This window comes from Pelodiscus sinensis, chromosome 1, assembly GCF_049634645.1.
Source record: "Pelodiscus sinensis isolate JC-2024 chromosome 1, ASM4963464v1, whole genome shotgun sequence".
NCBI classification, from domain to species: domain Eukaryota; kingdom Metazoa; phylum Chordata; order Testudines; family Trionychidae; genus Pelodiscus; species Pelodiscus sinensis.
The window spans coordinates 239835191-239861555 of NC_134711.1; the positions used below are offsets into that span (position 1 = coordinate 239835191).

General features: G+C 42.6%; 1 protein-coding gene across 1 annotated transcript in view; it reads left to right on the top strand.

Annotated features, from left to right (window-relative positions):
• RAB20 (RAB20, member RAS oncogene family) overlaps positions 1-26365 on the top strand; it is a 37139-nt gene extending 10774 nt beyond the window's left edge. The window contains exon 2 of the mRNA XM_006119696.4: positions 25200-26365. Within this exon, the coding sequence (XP_006119758.1) occupies positions 25200-25732 (533 nt within the window). The 3' untranslated portion in view covers positions 25733-26365. The remainder of the gene's footprint in view (positions 1-25199) is intronic.

Here is a 26365-nt window from a genome sequence, read left to right on the forward strand (position 1 = left end):
TCAAGGGCCAGTTCACTGATAAGCATACCAGTAAGCCTTATGCTTACTGGTTAACCGTTAAACATCCCTACTTCTGTCACAAGCAGAAGCTGATTGTTTCTCTAGTTGTCAATATAAAAAGTGTTTAAAAATTGGCGCCTCAGAGGTGAATGTCCTGGAAAATAGCCAAAGACTGAATTATGCTCCGAGTCCTTGGTAAGGTTGAGAGATGCTAATGTGGCAGTGTGGGGAAGCTTGCCCTGCTGTTGCCTGTCTTGTGTTTGTTCTGTTCTGGAATGTGGAATGCCAGCCTCCTTGAAACACTTTTTACAAACACAACTCTAATGTAAAATGTCTATTGCGGCTTTGTAAGAAATGACCGTTGTCTGAGCGATATTTTTCTTGCCTGTTTCTCTTTCATTCCTTGTGCAAACAATATTTTTTCTACTTGACTGTTCTCTCCCTTCATTTGTGTAGTAAACAATGTGGAGAACAGTGAATATAGCTTCATTAACAGCAGCATAAAGACGAGCATGTAAACCTGCTTTCACATTTTGTGTGCCCAATAGTAATTTTAACTGTGTACGTTTTATGCTAATTGGATACCCATTTGAGAATGCATCCCAGGTATGTATGTAAATGACTTGGCTATTCTTTGTGATATCCCTATTGCACTTAAAGCAAAGCATGGTGCATTTGTTTCTGTGTTCAAAAGATGTGTTACTTTGTAGCTGTAGCTTTTTGAACACTCATGGAGAACAAATACTCTTCTTACTGTGCATTGTACACTGTTGATGGTCAATGGGCCTCCTCCTGAGGACAGCTATCTATGTATGTTTCATTCACTGCATAAGTGCCATATTGGGAAGTTTTACCAAGTGATTGGTGTATGTTGTAAGAAATTGAAACAAGCCCCTAAATGTAGTTATTATGCAACAGCGTCTGCTACTTTTCCAAACTTCTCCTTTTAAGTGACTTAAAGGCCTGATGCAGGATGATATCACACCCTAGAGCAATGTAAACTTTCATGCAGTTCTAGCTGTGCCAGCATTTCACTTCAGTTAAAATTGTAGTAACTTTCTGTCTGCGTCACACTGGGCAATCGTAATGTATTAAACAAGACCTTTTTTGTACTGAGTTTCATAAGAAAAGGCATTTATTCAACAGTAGAGAGAAATGTAATATTTGCTTTCATTAAAGATGATGTTAGGATGAAGGGATTCTTTTCTTTTCCGAGTCCCAGTGACCACCTGTTTTGTTCTGTTTTTTTCCCCAGGGTGTGCTGAATGGGACTCCTTTGTGGGGATTTGATCAAAGCTGTTAAGTTTCCTTCTTCCACTGCTGCAGGTGTAAGATTTATCTGCAGTGATTGCATGCTGGCAGGTCTGGGAAGCAAGGCTTGGACCTGGTCGTTAACTTCAGGACTTGCATTTGGCACTGGCCAAAGGAAGTGTGTGTGTTGTGTTTTTTGTTTTGTTTGTGAACTTCAGCAACATGCCGTTTGGCACTCTTCACCATGGGAACTGCAGGCTGAAGTTCTTGATAGCAGGACAAACTAGGAAGTGACACTGCAAACTTTTCCTACCCTGCCTCATCAGTATTTCTTTCCTGATTGGAAAAAAAAAAGCAACTCCAGCAGTTAAACTATTAAATCTCCTTGTCTCTCTTGAAGTTTGGGCTCTCTCTGACTGCTAAAGGCTGGGACTGAATGACAAGATAGATCTCTCAATAAATTGCTCTGTTCTTTTTGCTCCCTCTGAAGCATCTGGCATAGCCACTGTAGGAAGATAGGGTACTGGGCTAGATGGGCCATATATTTCAAATCCGTGTACAATATAGTGAGATTTTTTTTTTTTAGAGGGCCCTATACAGGAACAGAAATTTAGCCTGTTTTAATGAAATTAGTGGATTCTAAAGACTTGTACAAATGCTTTACAGTGAACCAAAATTTTGGTTTCCAAGGTCCGTTTCTTCTTATCTTTTATATTTGAGAAGGTGCCTTATCTCTAAGGCTGCGTCTAGACTGGCATGATTTTCTGCAAATGCTTTTAACGGAAAAGTTTTTCTGTTAAAAGCATTTTGCGGAAAAGAGTGTCTAGATTGGCACGGACACTTTTGCGCAAAAGCACTTTTTGTGGAAAAGTGTCCGTGCCAATCTAGACGCGCTTTTGCACAAGAAAGCCCTGATCCCCGTTTTCACCATCGGGGCTTTTTTTGTGCAAAACGGTTCTCAGTTGTCTGCACTGGACCTCTTGCGCAAAAGCATTTGCGCAAGAGGTCTTATCCTTGAGCAGGAGCATCATAGTATTTGCGCTTACATGAGATCGTCAGTGTTCTTGCGCAAATTCAAGTGGCCAGTGTAGACAGCTGGCAAATTTTTCCGCAAGCGGAAAAACTTGTCAGTCTAGACACAGCCTAACTGTATGGCTACACTAGGTCTGGGGTGTGTGTGTGTGTGTGTGTGTGTGTGTGTGTGTGTGTGGTTTTTTTTTTTTTTCAGAAGAGGTATGCAAATAGTGCTCGCATTTGCATACCTTCTTCCGTTCTCTTCTGGAAGAGGCTTTTCTGCCATCTGGCCCCGTTTACATGGGGCCAAATGTCGGAAAAATCCCCCTCTTTCAAAAGCCTCCTTATTCCTTGTAAAACGAGGTTTACAGGGGCTTTCGAAAGAGGGTTTTTTTTCTGACATTTGGCCCCATGTAGACTGGGTGAAATGGGAAAAGCTTCTTCCGGGGGGTGGGGAAAAAAAGGAAGAAGGTATGCAAATGCGAGCACTATTTGCATACCTCTTCTGAACACTCTCTCTCCCCCCTTCTTCCCCCCCCCCCAAAAAAAAATCCAAGATGGGTACTTGCTATAGCCGTACCCTTAGCAGCAAGTACCCATCTTGGATTTTTCATGAGCTTTACCATCTTGGAAATACCCCATTCACCTCCTGTGCTACAGTGGTTCTCAACCTATTTGCCACTGAGAGCTGTGTGGCCCTGAGGGTGTCACATGGGCTGAAGCTCTGTGCTGATTGGGCCACAGGTTGAGAACCACTGTGTTAGACAGATTCCTTCCTCTTCCAAAGTTCTATCAGCAGACGAGAGCAGCTTTGTATAATGGAGTGCATAAGCCTCTATCAGGGAGACTGAGAAGCATTTCCAATGGATGGATTAATTTATCCTTTTAGGAAAAAAATCCATTATGAGACTTAAAATGTAACCACTATTCCTGCATTTTGGGACTTACTTTCTTCCCAAATATGGATAAAGGTACCTTTCATATGTACTGTGCAGCAGTCATACAACTGTCTCCTACACTTCTTCCAATAATAGTGGTATTGGGTACTGCTGAAGTAGTAAGTTATTTTATTTTTTTTATTTTACTGTTAAGATATCTCTTGAGTATTTACGAATTCTCTATTGTGTGGCAACGTGTCAAAATAAATATGTAAAATAAAATTCCCAGCTATTTCATTTCACTAAATCATTGTGTGTGAAATAAAGGTTTGGATTTGAGAGAACTGCCCATAAATGCCTACTCTCAAAGTTTTCATTATAGGACTCAGTTAAGCATGTTGATGTCAGGAAGAAGGGAAATTAATCACCTTGAACGAGGGAACTTTCTTTAATTTTGTTGTTCAGTAATAGCCTTCAAAAGGGAAAGTAAATCTATATTGGACATTAGCTGTTCACTTGGACAACATCCAAGTTTCACAGTTTCTTAAACTCGTCTTGCCATATCCACTATACTTCCATATAGAGAAATTAAACTGTTTGGATTATGTACTCGGGCTGATTAGACCACAGCACAGTTGGGGCAGGTAAGAGTCTCTGGACTAAAGGTAGGATTATGGCAGGTGAGGCTCCCTGGCCTAAGGCAATAGGCCTGTTAGCTTGTCTGTCCAGACACTACATAGTGCTGTTTGCTTAACGAATTCTCAGGATCAGTGCTGCAAAATTTTCCTGTTTCTGTGGTTAGTTAAAAGTGCCCAAACCAACCAATAAGGAAAAACTCTATTTGAATTAACAACTTGACATTTTATGATCGTCAGGGATTGAATGAAGTGGTTTCTGTTTTTCAAAGACAAATTAATTAGAATAGAGTAGAATAAATTATTTGTATATCTGTCAGCCCACTCAATTCAATGACACCACATAGTGGTTTTTAAAAAGGGCTATTTACTTTATCATGGATCCATTTGGGTGTCTTTATAAATTAATGGCACCAAGGTTTTACGTCACTTTACCGGTTTGTATTGGCCTCCAAAAATAAGAAGTAGAGACTTATTCTGTTCACTCTAATCATGTCCATGTTGCAAGGCTGAAGCCATGTTGCAAGACTCATTAAGGATGGTTTAAAATAGACTCAAAAGGGAAACCAGCCTTTTCTTTATCTGACCTTAACAGAAGTTTCATTTTGCCACATGTCACAGTCTAGTTGGAACCTTAGAAAAGAGTCACTTGAAGCTGTTTTCTGTTCAGTCAGCTCATCAGTCTGTGCTCAGAATTAATCATCACATTCTTATATACATTAAATAAAAAACTGTATTAGAAGTTGACTTGCAAGACCCACTTCTTGGTTTTTAATACAACTGAGGCCTTGTCTATACTAACCCCACCATTGAGCTAATCTACGTCACTTCAGCTGTGCAAATAGGACTTACCACGAAGTACTTACCACAGTGTTTTGTGTGTGGTAAGGTTGGCAGGGGCTGCTCTCCCTTCAACACTGGCTTCTCTTCTCATCCTGGTAGAATATTGGTGTTGACTGAAGAGTGCTTGGAGATCAATTTATTGTACCTAAGCAAATGTGGTAAATCGACAGCCGGTGAATCAATCTCTGCAGCGTTGCTTTCCAGTGTAGTGGAAACAAGCCCTGACAGAAACTAATGCACCCACTGATTGACTGAAATCTCTCCAGCTAGCCTTGCCTGTTCTAGTCTCTTGGCTTGTCAAGTGATAATCACCAGAGGAGGAGGGAAGACTGAGGTTGATTTGTTTATTTTTAGGGTTTTTTTTTTTTTGTTTTTTCTCCAGCATTTGTAGCACTAACACTATTTACTTGCCATCTGTCTTGCCAGCAGCAAGGTGGTCCTCTCTGGAATCTGGAGAACTCCAGTGACAGCAAGTAGCAGCAGAATGGGAGCCCCAGCCTTTGGAGCCAGGAGCGGGGCAGCCAGCAGGGGAACATTAACCTCCCCTGGTTTGAGATCCCGAGGGTGCCGGACCAGTGAGGTCCAATCTGTAGCAACACCAGCTGAACCTTTCTAGTTAAGCACTTTCTGGTCCAGCAATATCTGTAGTCTGGCATGATTTTAGTTAGCCAATGTCCACTTATCATGAGTGTGGCCATGTTTCCTGTGGTCCCCCAAAGTTTTACAGCTACCAGTCCCGGCTCTCAGTGTTCTGTGCTGCTGTTTAGCTCTAATTTACCCCTAAATGTCTTCTAAGACCTCAGTAAGCAGTAAGACCTGTACACTTCCTGGCCCTGCCGATGCCAGGGGATCCCCAACTGGGTCAGGTCTCCCTAGCCCTGTGTTCTTCGACTGGCTCCCACTCCCACTTCCGGGGATTTTTGGTCCAGCGAAATCCATGGCCCTGCTGGACCATGGATGTTGCAAGACCAGAGAATCCCAGATTTGGGAGGTTCAACTTGTTCTGATTGTACAAGAGTCAGAAGTATTGCCTATTAGAGGATGGTGAAAAATAAAGCTGGGTATTTCCAGAAAACAAATTAGTGGAGGAAGTGTAATTTGAAAGAGGCAGTTCTTCTACTGAAGTTCTTCTATGTTAGTGCTCACCATTGTGTTATTTGTATGACTCCTAGAAAGTGTACTAAGCAGTGTGGTTAACCATGGCTTTGTGTGGCTCTCATCTCTCTGGGAGTAAATTATGTGGGGATTTTTACAATCTATTTATATTGTATAGTACGTATGTACTGTTATGCAAGCAAAAACACAGTCAGAAAAATACGCTTTGTGCATAGAGTGGAAGGTGGAGATTGTAGTGGTTCTTAGACTCTGCAAGAGTTCATTGAACTGGGCCCTGAGAAAGCTTTGTCTCCTGCACAGGTGAATTTTATCTTTGTGCTGGAGGGGCAGAGTTCTTGATCTCAGACCTCATCCCAGAACTTTACACCATTAAGGACTCTGGGATACTCCCAAACTCAACTGACAAGCTGTTGTACATTTTCAGGCAATGGAGAGCACACTGTGGCTGTGAACTCCTCCAAGTGTTTTCCACTGATTATCATAACTTCTGTTTTGCTTTAGTTCAGCTTTAACCAGCTGTTCTTCACCATGTGGTGATTTCAGTCAGTCATGGGAACAGCTAAATGACAGTGTTATTTGTTGCGAAGGGGAGACAGAGCTGTAGGTCATGTGCATATTTGTTGCCCCTCAGGTCTATGATAATTCTACAGGTTTACTAGTGACTGTGTTGTACCACAACATGTTATACCAAATAGAAGCAAGCAGGATCTTATGAGGGGGATAAGGCAAAAAGCCACATTTATTGTAAAGATAATAATAAAAAAATAAAGAAAAGATAGAAGCAAACAACGTTGTTTAACTACTTAATCCTTATACATATAAACATTCATTCATCCATTCATTCAGGTTCTGTGTATTTGTTATAGTTACCAGCCTGGGAGTAGCTTGTGACAGAATACTGGCCAGGTACTCTGTACACAAGAGATAGTAGTGGGGAGCGAAGTCCTGATCAGATGCACATCTGAAGCTCCTGGTGGGCTGGCAGCAGAACCTTGGACTCTGATTCCATAATTTTTTAGTCCAGTTCTTATAGGAATTTCTTCCTATGCCAGTTTATGGAAATTGCTGCATCATGCTGATGTCTCCAGGGTGGCTGCCAGGTGCTCGTCAGTGATCTCATCGGGTGGACCTCCAGTACTTGGTTTTCTCCACTTGACACCTTTTGGTTGCACTGTCACCTGATGCCTTCTTCAGCCCTTTGTTGCTGTATTCTCAGGCTGGCACCTCTCAGAACCATTCATTCATCATCCAAGCACTCTCTCTCTTACATACATTCCTTAATTAATGTTTCCCATACAATATTTTTGTATAATAATAACTTTACATATATCAGAGTTGTAGTTACAAAAAGTTTCTGGGTGGTATTGCTTAAAACATTCTGAGTGCTGAGTAAAGTTACAATGTTTTAAAGAGAACAGGCGTCAATTATGTAACAATGCCTGTAGTCAATTACAGGGCTTGGCTTCCATAGCAGAGTTAGTGGCTTGACAATGCATTGTTACAATGTATCTCTGCAATGTCAATTTCAAGCAGCCCCTTGCACAAGCTTGAGCATACCTTGGGACACAGGTGGGGGGGGGGGGCTGTTTCTGGCTACATAGGATTATATTCTTAACAGTTCTAAGTTACATGACCTAATACATTATATTCTAAAGGGGCAATAATAATAATAAATCTAAACATTTAACAATCTTAACTAATAATAATAATAAGAAGAATTAATAATAAATCTAAACACTTTAAGTTGTGGGGAACAAATTATGGGGAGTCACTTCCATTTGGGGGAATCATTTTCAATACATTAATATGTTATCCCTACAACTGTGTGTCGAGGTTGAATTGTATCAAGAATCACTGAGGCTTTGTCAAGACTAAGCAGCTTTTATCGACACAGCTGCATCGCTAAAAGTTGGGCAGTATAATTGCTGTTTGCCAGTTCTTTTGCCAACAAAATACTTTCACCCCCTCCCCCCCCAATGAACAAGACTAGCTTTGTTGGCAGGAGAGTGCTCCTGCTGACAACACACTGTTCTCACTGGCATTTGTTGCCAGTGGTCCCTATAAGATGACCACTTGGGAAGCCACCCAAGAGATTTCAAATGTCACCCAGCTGATTAGCAGAGTGCCCGCAGCTGGCAGCATGTGTTTCTACTGGTGGTGCACATTACAAAATTTATTCTGCACCTGGATGGAAAATATTAGCGGGAACACTGCTTGTCATAGCAAAGCTTTTGTCTTTGGGGAATGGATAACACCCATAATTGCCAGTGTAGACAGTCAAAGGAAGTAACCCTGAATGCAGTGGTATTACAGTCGTGTGTGTGTGTGTGTGTGTGTGTGTGTGTGTGAGAGAGAGAGAGAGAGAGGCTCTTTCACACTGGCACAGAGCTGTTCTTCAGGTCTGGAAACCTTACTCAGAAAGTCATAGCAAAAATAGAATGTGGAACATACTGTTCATTGTAAATAGTTTATGCTTTTTTCAAGGGATCATTCAGTGTGAAGTAGCAATAAAAACTAAATGGTTGCTCTTTAATTTCTAGAATGCAGTCTTTTTGGTGTTCTTGTCAGACCAGTAAAATTGCCCCTAATTGAATAACTGAATGTGAATGCTAGAAGCAAGATTAGTATCTCCATGAAATGCATTTCAGCTCAGAAGCTTGAAAGATGTTTTACAGCTTTCAACAAAATACCTTGATCTCTGAATTGGCTACAGGACTGTCATCGCTTCTGGGATAAAACACTCCATCTCGGTGACAGCCATTTCCACAGCATGCAGGCTTGAGTCAGTGAAGAATATTGTACCAAATAGTGCAGAAGAAATTTAGAGAGGCAAAATGTCTTGTACTCATTTAGAATGTTCTGGGCCCAAGATGCTAGTAGCCTCTACTGAGTGTTGTCAGCTACTTAATGCTTATCTGAGGTGAGTCTGCCATTCTTAAAAGTTTATACCAAAAATGGAATCTTTGACTTCACAATTCCTCCCTCCCCTGCACCATTCTGGGCCATTTTAGTGGGTACAAAGTTAGAGAAAAGTATGCTACCTACTGAATCATCCACATAACTTTCCGGGACAACTTGGGACTTGGTGAAAATTCTACCTTGGGTATGTCCCTGTTTAAAGGGCCAACTTCTGTTGATGAAAGAGGCAAGCATTAGAGCAGTAGTCCTCAACCTTTTTAAGCACAAGATCACTTTTTGAATTGAAGAACAATCCAAGATCTACCTCAAATATAAATACCCTTGCCCCATCTCCTTCCCACTCCTTCTCCAATGCCCCACCCCATGCTCACTCCATCCTCCCTCTCTTGACTTCCCTCAGGCTGGGGCAGAGGGTTGGGTTGGGGTGCAGGCTCTGGTCTTGGATTGAGGGATCTGGAGTGTGAGAGGGGCTCTGAGCTGCTTTTGGGGCAGGCAGTTGGGATGTAGGTGCAGGCTCTGGGATGGTGTTTTGATGCATTAGTGCTCGGGGCTAGGACAAGGACTTGGGGTGCAGAAGGGGGTTCATGACTGGGATCGGAGTTTGGAATGTGAGCTCCAGCTGGGCACTGCTGGTGGCTCCTGGTTGGTGGTGCATTGGGGCCAAGGCAGGCTCACCCCTGCCCTGGCCCACTCCCTGGAGCAGCCAGCAAACTCCATCCCAAGTCCTGTTGTGCCCCCTCTCTGCTCTATGGAGAGAGGATACAGAGTGGGAGAGGGGGCACTCTGACATCAGCACCCCTCCTTTCCCCTGCCATGCACAGAAAGCAGGAGGCTCCCAGGGGGAGGGGCAGCTCCAAGGCAAAGGGTAGGAGGTGAACAGCAGTAGGGGGAAGGGGCGGCTGATTGCCCCCTGAACTAAACTTAGTAATGTCAGTGTCGGGGGGTGAAACGAGAAGGCAAAATACTCATGGTAAATTACGTGTTTGTTGTCCAATATACTAATAACTAGTGAGAATTCTTTTGTGTCCTCTGAAATAATGGTGGTCTACTTGAGCGCATAATAGGTTGCAAGTTGGTCTCAAGCAAAAGTAAGAATTTCTAAATTTTAAAAGCAGACATTAATGGAGGCCTGCTTTACTTTAAGCAACTTGAATGGAAACAAGATAGCTCAGGAAGGTTTTGTTTGCTACTATTGATGATTCCTGATGCAAACATCAGCAGTACCTGTTCTCTAAAGCAGAGCAAAAAAATAATTTGAGATAGAAGCATCTGTTTCCAAGTACATGTTCACACTATTGCAAAGGAAAACAAACTCTAACAACTCAGTGTATTAATTAAAAAAACATTTTCTCTTTTAATGCTGCTGGTTTCTCTTCAAAGAATTGGATCAGTATTCCAGAGGGCACTGAATGTTTATGGATAAAGCATGAGTAGCAACAACACAGAATTGGCTGAAGAGTCTTACACAGACTATGATTGTTAGTCTAAAGATAAAAGTGTGATTCTGTAACTAGCTTCTTTGTATGTTAATTAGGGATGTAAGTGACTAGTCGCTCCTGCCCGCCTCCCCCTGCTCCTCCCCCTGCTGCCTCTATCAGAGGGTGGGGGAGCAGGAGCCAGTGCTGGAGAGAGCCGGCTTGAAAGCTGGATTTTCTCCAGCACCGTCTCCGTGGAGCTGGGGTAGAGGAGGCAGAGGTGCAGCAAGGAAACTGAGTGAGTGGGGAATGACCTGCTCATGCTGGTCCAACTGCTGCGCCCCTCCTGCCCCTGGCTCTTGTACATTTCAAAGGGAGAGGTGCAGCAGTTGGGACCCTATGTAAGCAGGGGCTGATTTTGTCCCCCCTTACATAGGTTCCCTGCTGCACTCTGCCTTTGAAATATATGAGAGCTGCCTGTGGCTCTTGTACGTTTCTAAGGCACAGGTGCAGAGGGGGTAGCGAGTGCTCACCTTATTGAGTAATCGATGGAAATTCCATCAACTACTTGATTAGTTGATTAATCAAAAATTAACAACCCTAATGTGAACCAGTCAATAGTTGATCAGTCAAAATCTCTGTTAAAATAAATTATTGGGTTCTGCCTGAAGTTGCATCTCTGATCAGAAATCAGTTCTGTTGTTTCATCTATGCTGGTTTAAACAGCATTAAAATGCAAAACATGAATCTTCTTCATTGGGCTAACGACTCAGTGGATTTAAGTGCAACTTGTTTTAAGCATTCAGTTTTCTGTCAAAGAACAAATATAGGTAGTTTTTGCTTTACACCTGTAAAAAATGTAAGCATTAGTATACAGTTCTTCTGATATGTATTTTTCAAAGACATTCTTAAACATCTCATTATCAATCTTTCTGAAATCCTTGTTGTACTAAATTTTTTTTAAGTAACTGAATGTCTTGCATAAATCAATTTTCTGATTTCTTGCAGTGATTTTTTAAAAAGTTTATTTAGAACAAACATTTGTGCTATGTTTCAGATAAAGACCGGATGGTATAATCTTGTTAAACGGCACTGGAATGCTCAGTGACATTGTCATTTCGTTCTACCCCAGGGCTGCGTCTAGACTGGCATGATTTTCCGCAAATGCTTTAAACAGAAAAGTTTTTCCGTTAAAATCATTTGCGGAAAAGAGCGTCTAGATTGGCACGGATGCTTTTGCGCAAAAGCACTTTTTGCGGAAAAGCGTCCATGCCAATCTAGACGCGGTTTTGCGCAAGAAAGCCCCAATCGCCATTTTCGCCATCGGGGCTTTTTTGCACAAAATGGTTCTCAGTTGTCTACACTGGCCCTCTTGCGCAAAAGCATTTGCGCAAAAGGGCTTTTTCCCGAGTGGGAGAGTTGTTGTATTTGCGCAAGAACACTGATGATCATACAGTAGATCGTCAGTGTTCTTGCGCAAATTCAAGTGGCCAGTGTAGACAGCTGGCAAGTTTTTCCGCAAAAGCATCTGCTTTTGCGGAAAAACTTGCCAGTCTAGATGCAGCCCAGTTGTTTTCACCAGACTTCAGTGTTACAATAACATTTCTTCATTTAGCTGAAATCTCACTGTGGGTCATGTGGGAGGCGGTATGTAAATATTCGCCTCCCTCTGTCTGTACTGTAAATAAACTTCAAATAGAGCTGTTCTTTCTGTCTCCAGAGTTGTAGGTTTAAGGTTTCACTCTCCATTGGTTAAAGCTATATTTTTCCAATACCTCAGAATCCTGGAGCTTCTGGAAGGAAAGGGAAACCCGATCTGAAGTCTTTAAGGATGTTTCCTTCCATTTTAGAACCTGATTTTTTTTTTAAGCTCTAAGGCAGCAGCCCATGAAAGCTATTTAATCAAAATGGATAGCCTGGGACAGCATACATACATTGCCTTGCTAAACAAAAGTGACTCTGTCAGAATGGTGTAAGAATTAACTGGAACTAGGGCAGAAAATGCAGTTTTCTATAACTATTCTAAGTCTTCCATGGCTGGAAGGATGCCATATAGGGGAAGGGAGGGAGTATTTGCTGAACAGTAGGTCACCTTACCACCCGTCACACCATATAATCAAAGATTCATTATAATGCGTGCATGGAAAAGGTGGCAGCAGAGTTCTGTGGGGACTTTGACTTTTTGAACTCTGGTATTTGTGTGTTTTAATAGCTTAGAACTTAATATTTCACCAGTGAAACCTTAGGTCTAAATTTACACACTTGAACAAGAAATTTATTTTTGGTGTATTCAGGAAAAAAGTTGGCTGATACTTCTACATCTTAGAAATACAGGGGTAAAAAACCCTCTTCCTATGTCCAATTCCTTGTGAGCAGTGCTATTCATAGTCTCCTGGAAATAGCATGTTGTCTTTTGTGGCTGCAACCATGTTTGATGTTCATCCAGATTTCTCTATCTGTACCGAGAGTTTCCTCTTGGCACACTTTACAGAGAAGCTTTGCAATTCTCTTGCCCAAGGAGTAGTCTCCACGTTTGTTTTGGCCCAGTTGTGTTCATCATATTGATCACTGAATTGGAGGAAAACACAAGTTCTTTGCTGGTAAAATTTTCAGATTGCACAAACCAATGGAGTTGTAAATTATAGTAGTTTGCTTCTAGAGAGTGATCTATATCTCATTTGGTAACCTGGGCTAGTTTTTATAAATGCAAGTAAATAGAAGGCTGTACATTTAGGAGTCAAGACTGTAGGTCGCACTTATACGATGGGATGTTGTAATTTGGGAAGCAGTGACTCAAAAGGATGTTGGGGTCATGGTGAATAACAAGCTGAACAAGAGCTCTTAGGCTGCGTCTAGACAGGCAAGTTTTTCCGCAAAAGCAGCTGCTTTTGCGGAAAAACTTGCCAGCTGTCTACACTGTCCGCTTGAATTTCTGCAAGAACACTGACTTCCTACTGTCTGAAATCAGTGCTTCTTGCGGAAATACTATGCCGCACCTGTTCGGGCAAAAATCCTTTTGCCCAAAGCTTTTGCGCAAAAGGGCCAGTGTAGACAGCTCAGACTTGTTTTGCGCAAAAAAGCACCGATTGCAAAAATGGAAGTCAGGATTTTTTTTTTGCGGAAAAGCGTGTCTAGATTGGCACGGACGCTTTTCCGCAAAAAGTGCTTTTGTGGAAAAGCGTCTGTGCCAATCTAGATGCTCTTTTCTGTAAATGATTTTAACGGAAAAGTTTTCCGTTAAAATCAACAACATTTGCGGAAAATCATGCCAGTCTAGACATAGCCACAGTGTGAAGGCTAAGAGAGCAAATGTTGTTCTCGGAAGTATAAGCAAGGGGCATAGAGTAGAAGTAGGGAGGTGTTGCTAGTCCTGCATGTGGTATGAGGGAGAGCAGTGTCTAGTTTTGGTGCCAGCACTTTAAAAAGGATGTTGACAAATAAGAATGGGTTCAAAAAAAGCTGCAAGACTGTCTGGCAGTCTGGACTCGCCATGCAAATCAAATTTTCTAAAGGGTCTCAATTAGGGTGACACTTGCCAGTTAACCTTACACATCCTTAAGTGGGTAATGCTTACTGGTTCTAGTTAACCGTAGGGATTGGCGCAGCTCCCCATCTGCCTGGGTAGGGGGCTGCTGCAGTCCTGTGCGGCTAACTGCACACATGGTGCCTCCTCCCCAGTAGCTAGACCTGCAGCCCTTGTCAGCTGCACTCTCCAGGAAGTAGCTTCTCTGCGGCAGGAAAGCTTCCTCCCTGGGAGCGGGCTGGCAGGAGCTGGCGGCCTGCATCCGGGGAGGCTTTGCTACCGGCTCCATGGTATAAAGCCTTAATTAGCTTTATACTTCAGAGCTTGCAGCGCCTGTAACTATTGAGATTTTCAGTGGCTGCACAGTCACCTTTTTAACCCATTATTTACATCCCTAGTCTCAGTCCTATTTATTTTCACGAAGAAACGTTTAAGATCATGGTCTAGAATCACCTACATGGGAAGCAGACTTCTGATAGTAGACAATCCTTTAATTTAGACGATAAAAACATGCTGCACTTGAATGGTGAAATTTAAATTGAGGGGGAAAAAAACTTAAACCCCTCCCCCAGAAACAACCAGTAGTCCTGCAGCACCTTAGAGACTTTCAAAAAATGTAGATGGTATCGTGAGCTTTCGTGAGCACAACCCACTGCTTCAGGTGAGTGGAGGTAAGGGATCCACATTGCATATAAGTAGCAGAGAAAGAGAGGGGATGAGGAGGGAAAGAGAAGGAAAAATAATAGGGAAAAAATTGTCAGTGTCCATGCTAAATGAAACTGTTAGAGTGGAAGTATCTGGTGCTTGCTTGTCACTGGAGTTGATTGCAGAGTTGCTTCCTGGGTGAGTTTGATGGAGGGGTACTATGGTTGCTGGAAAGAATTTGTTTGAGGTTAGGGGGTGGTCTGTAAGCAAGGATTTGCCTGTCCTCAAGGCAGCACACCTCCATCATCAAACTTTCCAGCTATCACACAGCACACCTCCATCAAACTCATCCAGGAACCCACCCCTGAAATCAGCTCTGATGCCAACTCTGTCCACACATCTATACAAGTGACGACATCACAGGACCTAACCATATAAACCGCTACATCATAGGCTTTTTTAACTGCACATCCACCAATGTGATCTATGCCATCAAGTGCCAGCAATGCCCCTCTGCCATGTATATTGGACAAACAAAACAGTCTCTCTGACAAAGGATTAATAGATACAAAACAGATATTTAGCAAGATAATACGTAGAAACCTGTTGGGTAACATTCTAAGTTGCCTGGGCACTCATTAATGGGTCTCAAGTTACGGTATTATTACAAGCAAATTTCAAAAACCAGCTTGAAAGACAGGCTGCAGAACTTGATTTCATTTCCGAGTTTGACACCTGCAATAGAGGTTTAAACAAAGACCTTAATTGGATGACTCACTACATTCCACATCATAATAACATAAAAAGCCAAGTGCTGGGTACTTAAGAGTACTTGGAACTTACTCTATCAGTTTCATTTAGCATGGAAACTCAACAATTTTTTTTCTCCATTATTTGTCCTACTCTTTCCCTCCTCGTGTCCTCTTTCTCTATTTATTTGCAAGCTGGATGCCTTAACTCGATTCATCTGAAGAAGTGTGTTGTGCCTACGAAAGCTCACAATACCATCTACATTTTTTGTAAGTCTCTAAGGTGCTTCAGGATTATTAGTTTTTTTTTTTTTAATTTTCTTCACATTTTTTCAGTTACAGACTAACATGGCTACCCCTCCGAAACTTTTGAAATTAGAGAAACTCAGATTAGAAATAAGATTCATGGTTTTTTAACTAGGGGAGCGATTGATCATTGGAACAATTTGCCTAAGGATGTGGTGGATTCTCCATCGCTTAGTCTTTGAATCAAGATTGGATGTCTTCATAAAAGATAAGATCTAGCTCATCATCAAGATTCACCCTTTGATGGAGAAGCCACTTAATGACATTTTATACAATTTTATATGTGTAGGCGGTCATAATAATCTCTTTGGATATTGATGTATGAATCTATTCGTATTATCAGGGATTATGATGTTGTTGTTTATTAACTCAACTTGTTCAAAGGTGATTAGGTTCTTTTTCTCAGGAATGTCCTATGGGTCTTACCCCTGAAATGAATGAAGCTTTTACAGCTAATTCCAAAGTGAAAACAGAGACAATAGTTAATGGAATAATTTAGTAGAGAAATATGAAAATAGTACAAATGGAAGGAATATAATTTTACACTACCCCCCCTCCAGGCGGGAGCAACACCAGGGACCAGGATACGGCAATAAGGGAAGCCAAGGGACACGGAAGTCGGGGAGCCGAAGGTCTACTATACATAAGTCTACACATACTCAATATAGAAACCAGGAACAGATCGTGGATAGCACCCGGGGCATAGAATTGATTAGTATGAGTGTGTCAGTACCCCCCCAACCACTAGACTCCCCGCCCCTACTAACCCCCCCATCCTATCCCCCTAGGCCCTTCCACAGTCCAACTCTTGTCCCGTGCATATGGATGAGTGACTGCGAGTGTGAATGTGTAGGTATAAGTATGTATGTATGGATGAATTGTACCTCCCCTCCCCCTCCCCAAAACATAGACCTCTAGAACCTTCACTCAACTCTAAGACGCAAACTAGGCACGCTTGCCCTCCCACAACGGGCGGCCCACTTAATTGGTCCCTGACCAACGGTCCCCACATTCACTCCCATGCACACTGACTCCGCAAACGCCCCAACAACCCGATTAATGGTGCGATGCTCACTCTACCAAATTTAAACTCAACCCACTTAAACTACCGGTCCAACCACAGAATGAGTGCCCCCACCAAACCCCCCCATCCGCTAACCAGATAACCACCCCATTGGCCGTCTACATCCGGGGCCCCACCCCCGCCTTTTTCCATTCGCTACGGGCTTATAACTAGCCACACTCCAAACCCCCCCGCCACACGCCTCCCCCTTCCTCGGGAATTACCTATTCTACGCACTCCTCAACGAAAAGCCTAGGTCATTACTCCAAAGGAGGAAGGCACCCCACTAGCGGGCCCCCCCGGGGGGGCCAAACGCCCCAGCATGGGCCGTAAACCCAGGCCCCCAGGGCCTAGATCCCCCCTACCACCATAACTCAAACCGGCTACCGGATGTACCCATTCTCTGTCATACTTGTTACAAAAAATTGTCTACTGTAATCTATGTATTGTTTGTCTCTAAAAATTCTCTAATAAACGTCAATCTGTAATTTTGGTATGAGTAATTAGAACGCCCAGTACAGTGGAAAGCCACTCCTAAGGGCTATGCTAACTAGTCTTAAAGACTGATGGCCTCATCTAAACATTGAGGCTATCAATATATGTATGATGGAAGAGGTTACTTGTAATTGCAAGAAATTCAATAAACATCAGGATATCCAGTGAAACGTAATGTTGAAAATACACAATGATTATTCTCTACTCAACAATGTCTGCATTTGGCTTGGGTGAGTGAGTAGATTAAAAATTTTCTTGGGGTATTTTGATTTATTCTATAGCTGAGTAATTAAAGATTTTTTTTTAAATGACCAGACCTGAGTCAAGAGTGTGTGTGTGGAGGGGGGGGGAAAGGAAGGAGTGCGGCCTGGTGAGAGATTTGCTGAAAGACTGTAGTTGAGCTTTTGTATGTTTAGATGGCAATGTGGTTAACTCTTCTCTAGTTTTGGTATCCTTTGGTATCCTATGGCTTGAGTCTTGTCTTATAGCTATTGTGCTGTGATAGTGCATACCTCAAAAGTTATGTTAATGGATCGATCCATTAGAAGATTCTAGCTAACTTTCTGTGTGCATGCCTTTAATTCAGCAGTCTGAGGCTTTAAAAATAGTGGACCTAGTTAGTATCTGGAGAAACAAAATCTATTTTTAACACATTCACATGGTATTAATGATTACTCTTCAAAAGGCTAAGCTGGGTGTTCAAAATGTATGCGATTTCAGTTGTGATGTTCTTAAAAATGTGGACTTTGGTCCAGGTGTTTTTTCTCTGGAACAGCAGGCTGTTGTTATAGATCAGTTCACATTAGGGATATAAGCGTTTAACTGGTTAACTGAAAAGCAGCAGCGTATCGGTTTCCATTATGGCTGAACTCCCACAGTGCAGACGGCTCCTCGAAAGTGGGGCAGGCAGCCAGTGTGTGCCAGGAGCCAGATTACAAGACAGCTCCCACAATGCACCAGCTCCCGGCTGCCAGCTCTTCTCCGGCTGCCCCCAGCCGGCTTCCTACTGGGCGTAGCGTTGGCAGGGCGCTGTATAAGCATCTGCAGTGTGGGGCAGTAGTTAGCTTCCTGGGAGCCAAGGGGCTTCCCTCCGTAATGCCCCCAGCCGTAGATCTCCCCCCACCCAATAGTTAACCATGTAACCACTAAGATTTTTAACGGTTACTATTTTTAAACCTTTTTACATCCCTAATTCATGTGGGGCTTCTGTCAGCATGTATCCTTGAAGAAAATAATTCCTGAATGAATCTCTGAGATATGAGTGCAGCAATATAGTTTAAAGCAATTGCTCAGCAAACTAGATCTTTGAAAAAGCGGATAAAGAAAAATAGTAGATACTGGGAGGCTTTTGGGCTGCAGTGTCAGTTGTATGCCAGCCTTAGCACATGCTATGCCGATGTGGTTTTTTTTAAGTTAATTACGGAACATGCTTTTGTGTGTTCTTCAGAAACAAAATAAACTAGTTCAGACAGTGGAACCTCCAAGATCTAAATACCCAGAGTACAACCTGACTGGTCGACTGAACACCCAGTTGAACTAGAAGTCCTCAGTCAGGCAGTGCAGGCCATAAATACATAAATAAATAAATAAAAAAGCAAATATTTTAGTCTTGGGGCTAAAGTTGACTTTCTGAGGCTCAGGAGTTCAGCCATGGAGGGGAAGGGGGCTGCAGCTTCAAGGCAGAAGCCCTGAGCCTCCTCACCCACAGCCCTGCTGTCCTGAGGCTCAGGAGCCCTGCTTCCCCTTCCCCTACCACTCCTTCCCTCCCTGCACTTGCTGCCTCATCCCCCCACCCCCCGCAAGGCTGAAGTCCATAACCCTTTGTTTAGAGTTACAGAACCTTTCACTTACAGCCAAGGTGTCTGTAACTCTGTGGTTCTACTGTAAGGCTTGAGGAGCTCTTACGTCACTATCCATGTCGACTAGTGTGTGCAGCATATAGCTCTTAGTACAGAGTATCCACATTAATTTTGCCCATAGCTCCACACCAGGGCTATGTGTACACTGGCGGGTTGTTGCACCAGAAATATGCAAATGAGGCTGTGTGGAATATCGCCAAGCCTCATTTGTAATACCTAATGAGCTGCCATTTTTGCAGAAGAGGCTCTTGCACCAGAAGGAGCATCTACACTGCCCCTTCTTGCGCAAGAAAAACCTTCTTGCGCAATGCCGCTTCGCTGATTATTTTCAGGAATAAGGGCATTGCGCAAGAGGGTTTTTCTTGCACAAGAAGGGGCAGTGTAGACAGCAACTTCTGGCGCAAGAGCCTCTTCTGCAAAAATGGCAGCTCATTAGGTATGCAAATGAGGCTTGGCGATATTCCACGCTTAGCCTCATTTGCATATTTCTGGCGCAAGAACCCGCCAGTGTAGACATAGCCCAACAGTTTTACAAATTGGTTATTTTATATTAGCCATTTTGTGACAAGATTCTGCACCTCCTGAGTGGTTCTTTTAGACAATTGTTAATCAGGTGTTAGTTGCATCATTTGATTACATGATTTGATAGCCTGATGTACATAGCTGTTGGACAGTAGAGGGATTAGCCTCTGAAAAGCTGGGAAGACCACTGAGGGGACATGGGTGGGGTTGTCTGGTCGCACACAATTCTGTCTCATTACTAAAACACAGTTTTGCTGTGGCCATAATAAAATTGTTTTTTAAACTGAACAAAGAGGAAGCCAACCTAAGGACACTTGCTATCGTGTGTGTGTGTGTGTGTGTGTGTGTGTGTTGCTTTTCAGAGAACCCTGTTTGGTTTTTAAAAGAAAAATAAAGTTGTACTGAGGTTAGACTGTCATTCTTCTAAGAGGAACTACATTGGGACACTTCTATTTTTGTGTGACTTTGTTCTAATTCTGTTATTTAGAGTGAAGAGGTCATCTCTTGATACTTCTCTTAGGGAGAAGCTCTATGTATTTCCTTTTTATTTTTTTTTAAGTTTTAGTCAGTTCCTTCACCAACCCTCCTCCATAAAAAGTGCAGAATCTTCTCCCTCCTCCCCTTTCAACATTTAACTTAGAGACATTTGTATTAGGGCTGGTTTGATCACAACCAGAGTAAGCTGAGTGCTTGGGTGGCCAACCAGGGAAGATTCAGATGCCATCCAGATGATTAGCAGAGTGTCCACGGTGCCCATAGCCGGCAGCATGTGTTTCTGCTGGTAAGGCACATCTGCACATGCCTTGGTGCACATAACAAAATGTATTCTGCATACAGATGGAAAAAATTAGAGGGAACACTGATATGTCTTGCATGGTTGATTTTCTTCTAGAAACATCCAGAGCCACAGAATCTCTTTTTCTCCAGTCATTATTCAGATTACTGAGTTTTCACAAAAATTGTGTAATTTGCCAGCAGATGAATGCTCTTCATTGGGATAAAGGGAAACAAAACTTCTCGTTAGTTCTGTATTCCATCTCCTCTGTCTTGTGGTTGGTGTCTCCAGTTTCCCAACTCATGAGATACCAAGTCATGTAAGTTGGAAGTTAATTTATTCCAGTTGTCTGCTACAAGTGCATTCTGATTCCTCAATAAATAAATGTACAGTCAAAAACAAATTGAAGTTAAACTAAAGGAACTTAGGATAGCATGTATTTTGTTGGTGGTTGAATTTGTTAACCAGTATTCATAAATGTTGTTAATAAAAATTTGATGTTTTTCTCCTTATAAGTGGAAAAATAAATATTTGTCTTCTGTTCCCAGACCACATTGTAAGGATACTTTAGCAAAGCTTTTGATAAGGTCTCCCACAATATTCCTTCCAGCAAGTTAAGGAAATGTGTTGGTTAAATGGACTGTAAGGTGGATAAAAAGCTGGCTAGATTGTCAGGTCCATCGGGTAGTGATCAATGGCTCGATGTCTGGTTGGCAGTCAGTTTCAAGTGGAGTGCCCCAAGGATCGGTTCTAGGGCTGGTTTTATTCAACATCTTCATTAAATGACTTGGATGAGGGGATGGATTGCATCCTCAGCAAGTTTGCGGATTACACTAAGCTAGGGATAGAACTAGATACGTTGGAGGGCAGGGAGAAGGTCCAGAATGACCTAAGCAAATTGGAGGATTGGGCCAAAAGAAATCTGATGAGGTTCAACAAGGACAAGTGCAGAGTCCTGCACTTGGGACGGAAGAATCCCAAGCATTGTTACAGGCTGGGGACCAGCTGGCTAGGTAGCAGTTCAGCAGAAATGGACCTGGGGAATACAGTGGATGAGAAGCTGGATATGAATCAACAGTGTGCCCTTGTAGCCAAGAAGGCTAATGGCATATTAGAGTGCATTAGGAGCAAAACTAGAGAAGTGCTTATTCCCCTTTATTTGGCTCTGGTGAGGCCACATCTGGAGTATTGCATCCAGTTCTGGGCCCCCCACTATAGAAAGGATGTGGACGCATTGCAGAGGGTCCAGCGGAGGGTACCAAAATGATTAGGGGCTGGAGCACTTGACCTATGAGGAAAGGCGGAGGGATTTGGGTTTGTTTAGTCTGCAGAAGAGAAGAGAGGGGGGGATTTGATAGCAGCCTTCAACTTCCTGAAGGGAGGTTCCAAAGAGGATGGAAAGAGGCTGTTCACAGTAGTGACGGATGGCAGAACAAGGAGCAATGGTCTCAAGTTATAGTGGGGGACGTCTAGGTTGGATATTAGGAAAACTATTTCACTAGGAGGGTAGTGAAGCACTGGAATGGGTTACCTAGGGAGGTGGTAGAATCTCCATCCCTAGAGGTTAAGTCTCGGCTTGACAAAGAAAGCCCTGGCTGGGTTGATTTAGTTGGGGTTGTTCCTCTTCTGGGCAGGAGCTGGACTCGATGACTCCCGAGGTCTCTTCCAGCCCTATGGTTCTATGATTCTAATGAAAATGATGTGATTATTTTGACGTATGGAAAGCAAAACTGGATTTCTGACGATATTTCCAGTCTAAACATACTTTAGCTAGTCTCTTTCAAATACATAATGCACTTCTAAGCATGAATCTGTTGCTTCTGAAAATTAAAGTCTTGTGAAATACATTCACTTGTTTTCCTGAATTGATAAGAAAATATTAATCTAGCGTCAATGATCATGTAAAAATCTTATTGGCAACGCTTGTGTAACGTCAGGCAATGCCTCTTAATCATATTCACATTTCTGCTTCTTCAGTACAATCTTAGATTTGCTTTCTCTGGACTTCTCTTCAAGATCACAACTTTTTCTTTCTGTATGGCCCATGTACTCTTTAGGGTCTTCCTAGAAAGTTTATGCTGTATCTGTGATTATCCTGTGAAAATGTGAGCATGACATGAGCATGTATGTGGAAGATACTCTGTTTAATGGAAGACCCTGCTTTTGGGGATGCTACCAGTAGAATTGATAGGTCATATTATGCATAAATCAAAAGAAAAATCTAGGGTTGAGGTTTTAATTTTCTCTGTTGGAGTGTGATTGCTTTGGAAGTTCCTTGTTTATCCACAATTCCATTGTGTAGTAGTCTAAGTTAATGGCTGGGTGCTACGTTGTCGATGGTTTTTGTGCAACTCTGTAAAGGAGTCTTATCTATCTTTGTACTTTTTCACATGATTATCCATCTGTGGGACTAAATATTGGGCCTAATTCACTCCAGCTTCTTTAAAGGGTCCGCAATAGTAGAAAGCTTGACTAAGATGAGTGACTTTATTCAAAGTCACAAAAAGTTATGCTTTTCTGGGCTGCTGGTGCACAGTTTGGGAGCACTGAGCTGTAGGGTGTGAAGTCCATAGTAGGCCTGCAACTCTTAGTCTAGCAGCTGCCCTCTTTGTGAAATCAAGCTCTGCTTTCCAGGGACTGGGCATGGCTAGACCATCTTAATCAATACAGCTCATAGATTTAAGGCCAGCAGGGACCATCATGATAATCTAGTCTGACCTCCTGAACATTGCAGGCCCCAGAGCTTCACCCACTCACTCCTGTAATAAACCCCTAGGCTCTGGCTGGGTTCCCTAAGCCCTCAAATCATGATCTAAAAGGTATTGTATTACAGAGACTCCACCTTTTACACTAGCTTAAGCCTGCAATTGACTAGTGCCCCATGGACAGAGAAGGGCAAAACCCGTCCCCCTCTCCCCCCCCCCCCCCCCCCAGCCTCTGCTGATCTGACTTGGGGCTGGAGGGTCTCCTTTCTGACCTCAAATGTAGTTATTGGTAAGACCCAGCAGCCAGACACCTGGGAAAGAATTTTCTCTGTAGGTAATTCAGAGCCCTCCACATCATCAGCCATTGGAGATATTTGCAGCCAGTGTTTGCAGGTCAGCTACATGCCATTGTAGGCAGCCCTGTCCTACTACCCTCTCCATGAACTTATCTAGCTTAGTCTTGAAGCCAGTTGTGTTTTTTTTTTTTTTTTTTTTTTTTTGTTTGTCCTCATAGCTCCCCTTTGGAGGCTGGTCCAGAACTTTATTCCCCTGATAGTTAGAAACCTTCATCTCATTTCAAAACTAAATTTGATGGCCAGTTTGCAGCCATCTGTTTTTGTGTTCACATTTATTCTTAACTTTAAATAACTCCTCTTCCTCCCTGGTATTCATCAGTCCTGTGTATTTATAGAGAGCAATCACACCTCCGCTTTGCCTTCTTTTGGTTAGGCTAAACAAGCCAATCTGAGTCCTCTCTCACAAGGTAGGTTCTCGTTCCTTTGATCATCCTAGTAGCCCGTCTCTGCACCTGATTCAGAGAAGGTCTCTTCTCCTATCCTCTTTCTGAAACATGGGAAACCAGAATTGCACACAGTACTCCTGAGGAGGTCTCACCCGTGCCCTTGTAGAATGGTACTAGCACTTCCCTGTCTCTACTGGAAATACCTCGCTGGATATGTCCTAAATTTGCATTAGTCTTTTTCACGCCACTTCACACTGGCGTCTTTCATCCTTCGATCAACCGGAACACCCAGATCATGCTCCTCTGTTGCTTCCAACTGCTACATCCTCTGCTTAAAGCAAAAATTTGTGTTGTATGTTCCTAAATGAATTAAATTTCATTCCATGTCTGTTACTATGATTTACCAGGTCCTCCTGATCATTTTGTATGGTATTCTGGTCCTCCTCTGTATTGGCAATACTGCCCAACTTTGTCATCTGTAGATTTTATTAGCACACACTCCCTTTTTTGTGCCATTGTCAGGAGCAAAATATATTTGGTCCCAAGGACCAATCCCTGAGGAGCTCCATTAGTTCAGAACTAGGGGCTGAGCAGTTGTAATGCTGACAAGTAGAATTGAACCTGGGAACTCTGGAGCTTAGGGCATGAGCCTCTAGCGCATGAGCTACAAGCTAGCTGGCTGGTAGCTAAGGCTGTAGAGTAGACTCACTATTCTCTCTATTACTCTCTCTATAAGTGGTCCCAGTGCCACTAGATGGACAGTACAGCACACCCAGAAGATGTGTGGGTTACACTGGCAGGGTGGCTCCTGCCAGCTTCTGTTCGACAGGCTCTTGACAGAAGATAATGGTTTTCAAATAGCAGTGGTACACCCCACTATTTGAAAACCTTTGTGTTAATTGAGAAGCCGAAATCAGGGTTGGGGGGAACGGGACCATGTGCAAATAGCATCATCTCTACCACACAGAGTGAACTTGGATTTCTCTTTCTTCCACATGCTGCACCTGATCCTCTGTTACCAGTATTGAGAGAGGAGAGAGTCTCTCAGAAGAGATTTCTGCTCCTGTCCGCTTTGTTCACGCCTCTCTCCTCAACCCTCCTGGTTTTAATAGGTGTTGAGGATTGGGAGCCTGGAAGTGGTTGTTACAGGGCTTTGACCTTCACCTGATGTGTGTCTCACTCCTGGGCAGTCAGTAGGGTAGGCAAGGGAAGAAATAGCCTTCCCAAAACTGCCTACACACCCAATCCTGTAAGGCTGGGGCTGCCACTAGGGAAGGCTAGGGCCATGGCATGGCAGCCTGGCTCCCCCCATGGCTAGGAAGGATCCGGCTGTGAGTGGGCAGGGCTTGGCTCCAGGGGTGGGGCCTCGGGCAGAAGGCGAGGGAAAGCTGGATTATAACTGATTACATTACTTGACTAAATGAATATGCAAACATTTTTGCTTTTACAATATGCATACAATTTCTTAAAACCTTATCAAAAGTCTTGTTTTGTAGCCCATTAGAAGATGTCATCAGTGAGTAAGACAGGCAGCCGTGAACTTGGCAATTTTTCCCCTGCGATAGTATTACACGTATTAGTAAAATTATAGAAAAAATTGAGGATCCTGTAAACAGTTGGTTTTCCTGTTAGGTACTTCATCCTTTTGATTTTTGCTTTTGAAACTTGCTTGTGAAACTAAACCTTTTTGTTACAAATGGTTTAGTTCAATTTGTTAATTTTTTTTTTTTTAAATCTTTGCCAGGACGGGAGCAATTTCATGGCCTTGGTTCTATGTACTGTAGAGGAGCAGCTGCTGTGATCCTTACGTATGATGTAAACAACTTGCAAAGCCTGATAGAACTGGAAGACAGATTTTTGGCGCTGACGGACACTGCTAGTACTGACTGTATCTTTGCTATTGTTGGAAACAAAGTTGACCTCACAAATGAATATGCCTTATTGCTAGAAAGAGCAGATGAAAGTAGACCTGAAAAGCCTGTCACCAGTTGCATCTCTACCAAGGTCCAGAAACAAGTCCATCTGGATGATGCTGTTGCACTCTACAAAAAGATACTGAAATACAAAATGTTGGATGAGAAGGACGTTCCAGCAGCTGAGAAAATGTGCTTTGAGACCAGTGCAAAAACAGGATATAAGGTGGACTACCTCTTTGAAACCATATTTGATATGGTAGTACCAATAATTTTACGGCAGCAAGCTGAGGGGCCACCACAAACCGTGGACATAACCAATTACAAATCAGCAAAAAGGACAAAATCTGGTTGTTGTGCCTAAAATAGTGGTGATGTGGGGAGGGAGGAGATTGTGTCTATATGATATACTAGTGATCCCGAAGTTAGAGATGCTCATTCCTTGATTTGCCCTCTCTCTACAACTATAAGTGATCTAGGGATGGAATATGCAGAACAGCAAATCTTTTGAAGACTAAAGGCATTTGGAAACACCAACCTAATTAATTTATTTATAAATAACAAAAATGTGAATGGGATCATGGGGGTAGATTGTAAATTTCATAGGGCCCTTGGGTGGAGGAGAGATCATAATGAATGTTGGAATGTATGCTGTGGTACTGTGTCCATGCAGATTATTATTGACTGAGAGTTAAGCACTCTCAAAGGAATCCTGCTTTATTTTTTTTTAGAATGCATTGTTTTTTCTGTACTTAGTATACTACATCTAAAGTGTCTCTGGATTGACTTTCACTTTTGTACTAGATATGACTTTCACTTAAAAATTATAACTTTTCTTCTGGGGACGATTTAGATATGAGGTACTTTTTTACGCTTTACAAATGATTTTTTTCAGAATATAAATTATATGGAAAGGTCACTAATCAAGCTATTCAATTATCCTTCTGTACCAGATACTGCAATAAAAGATGTACTATTAAAGTTACTGTGGAAATGA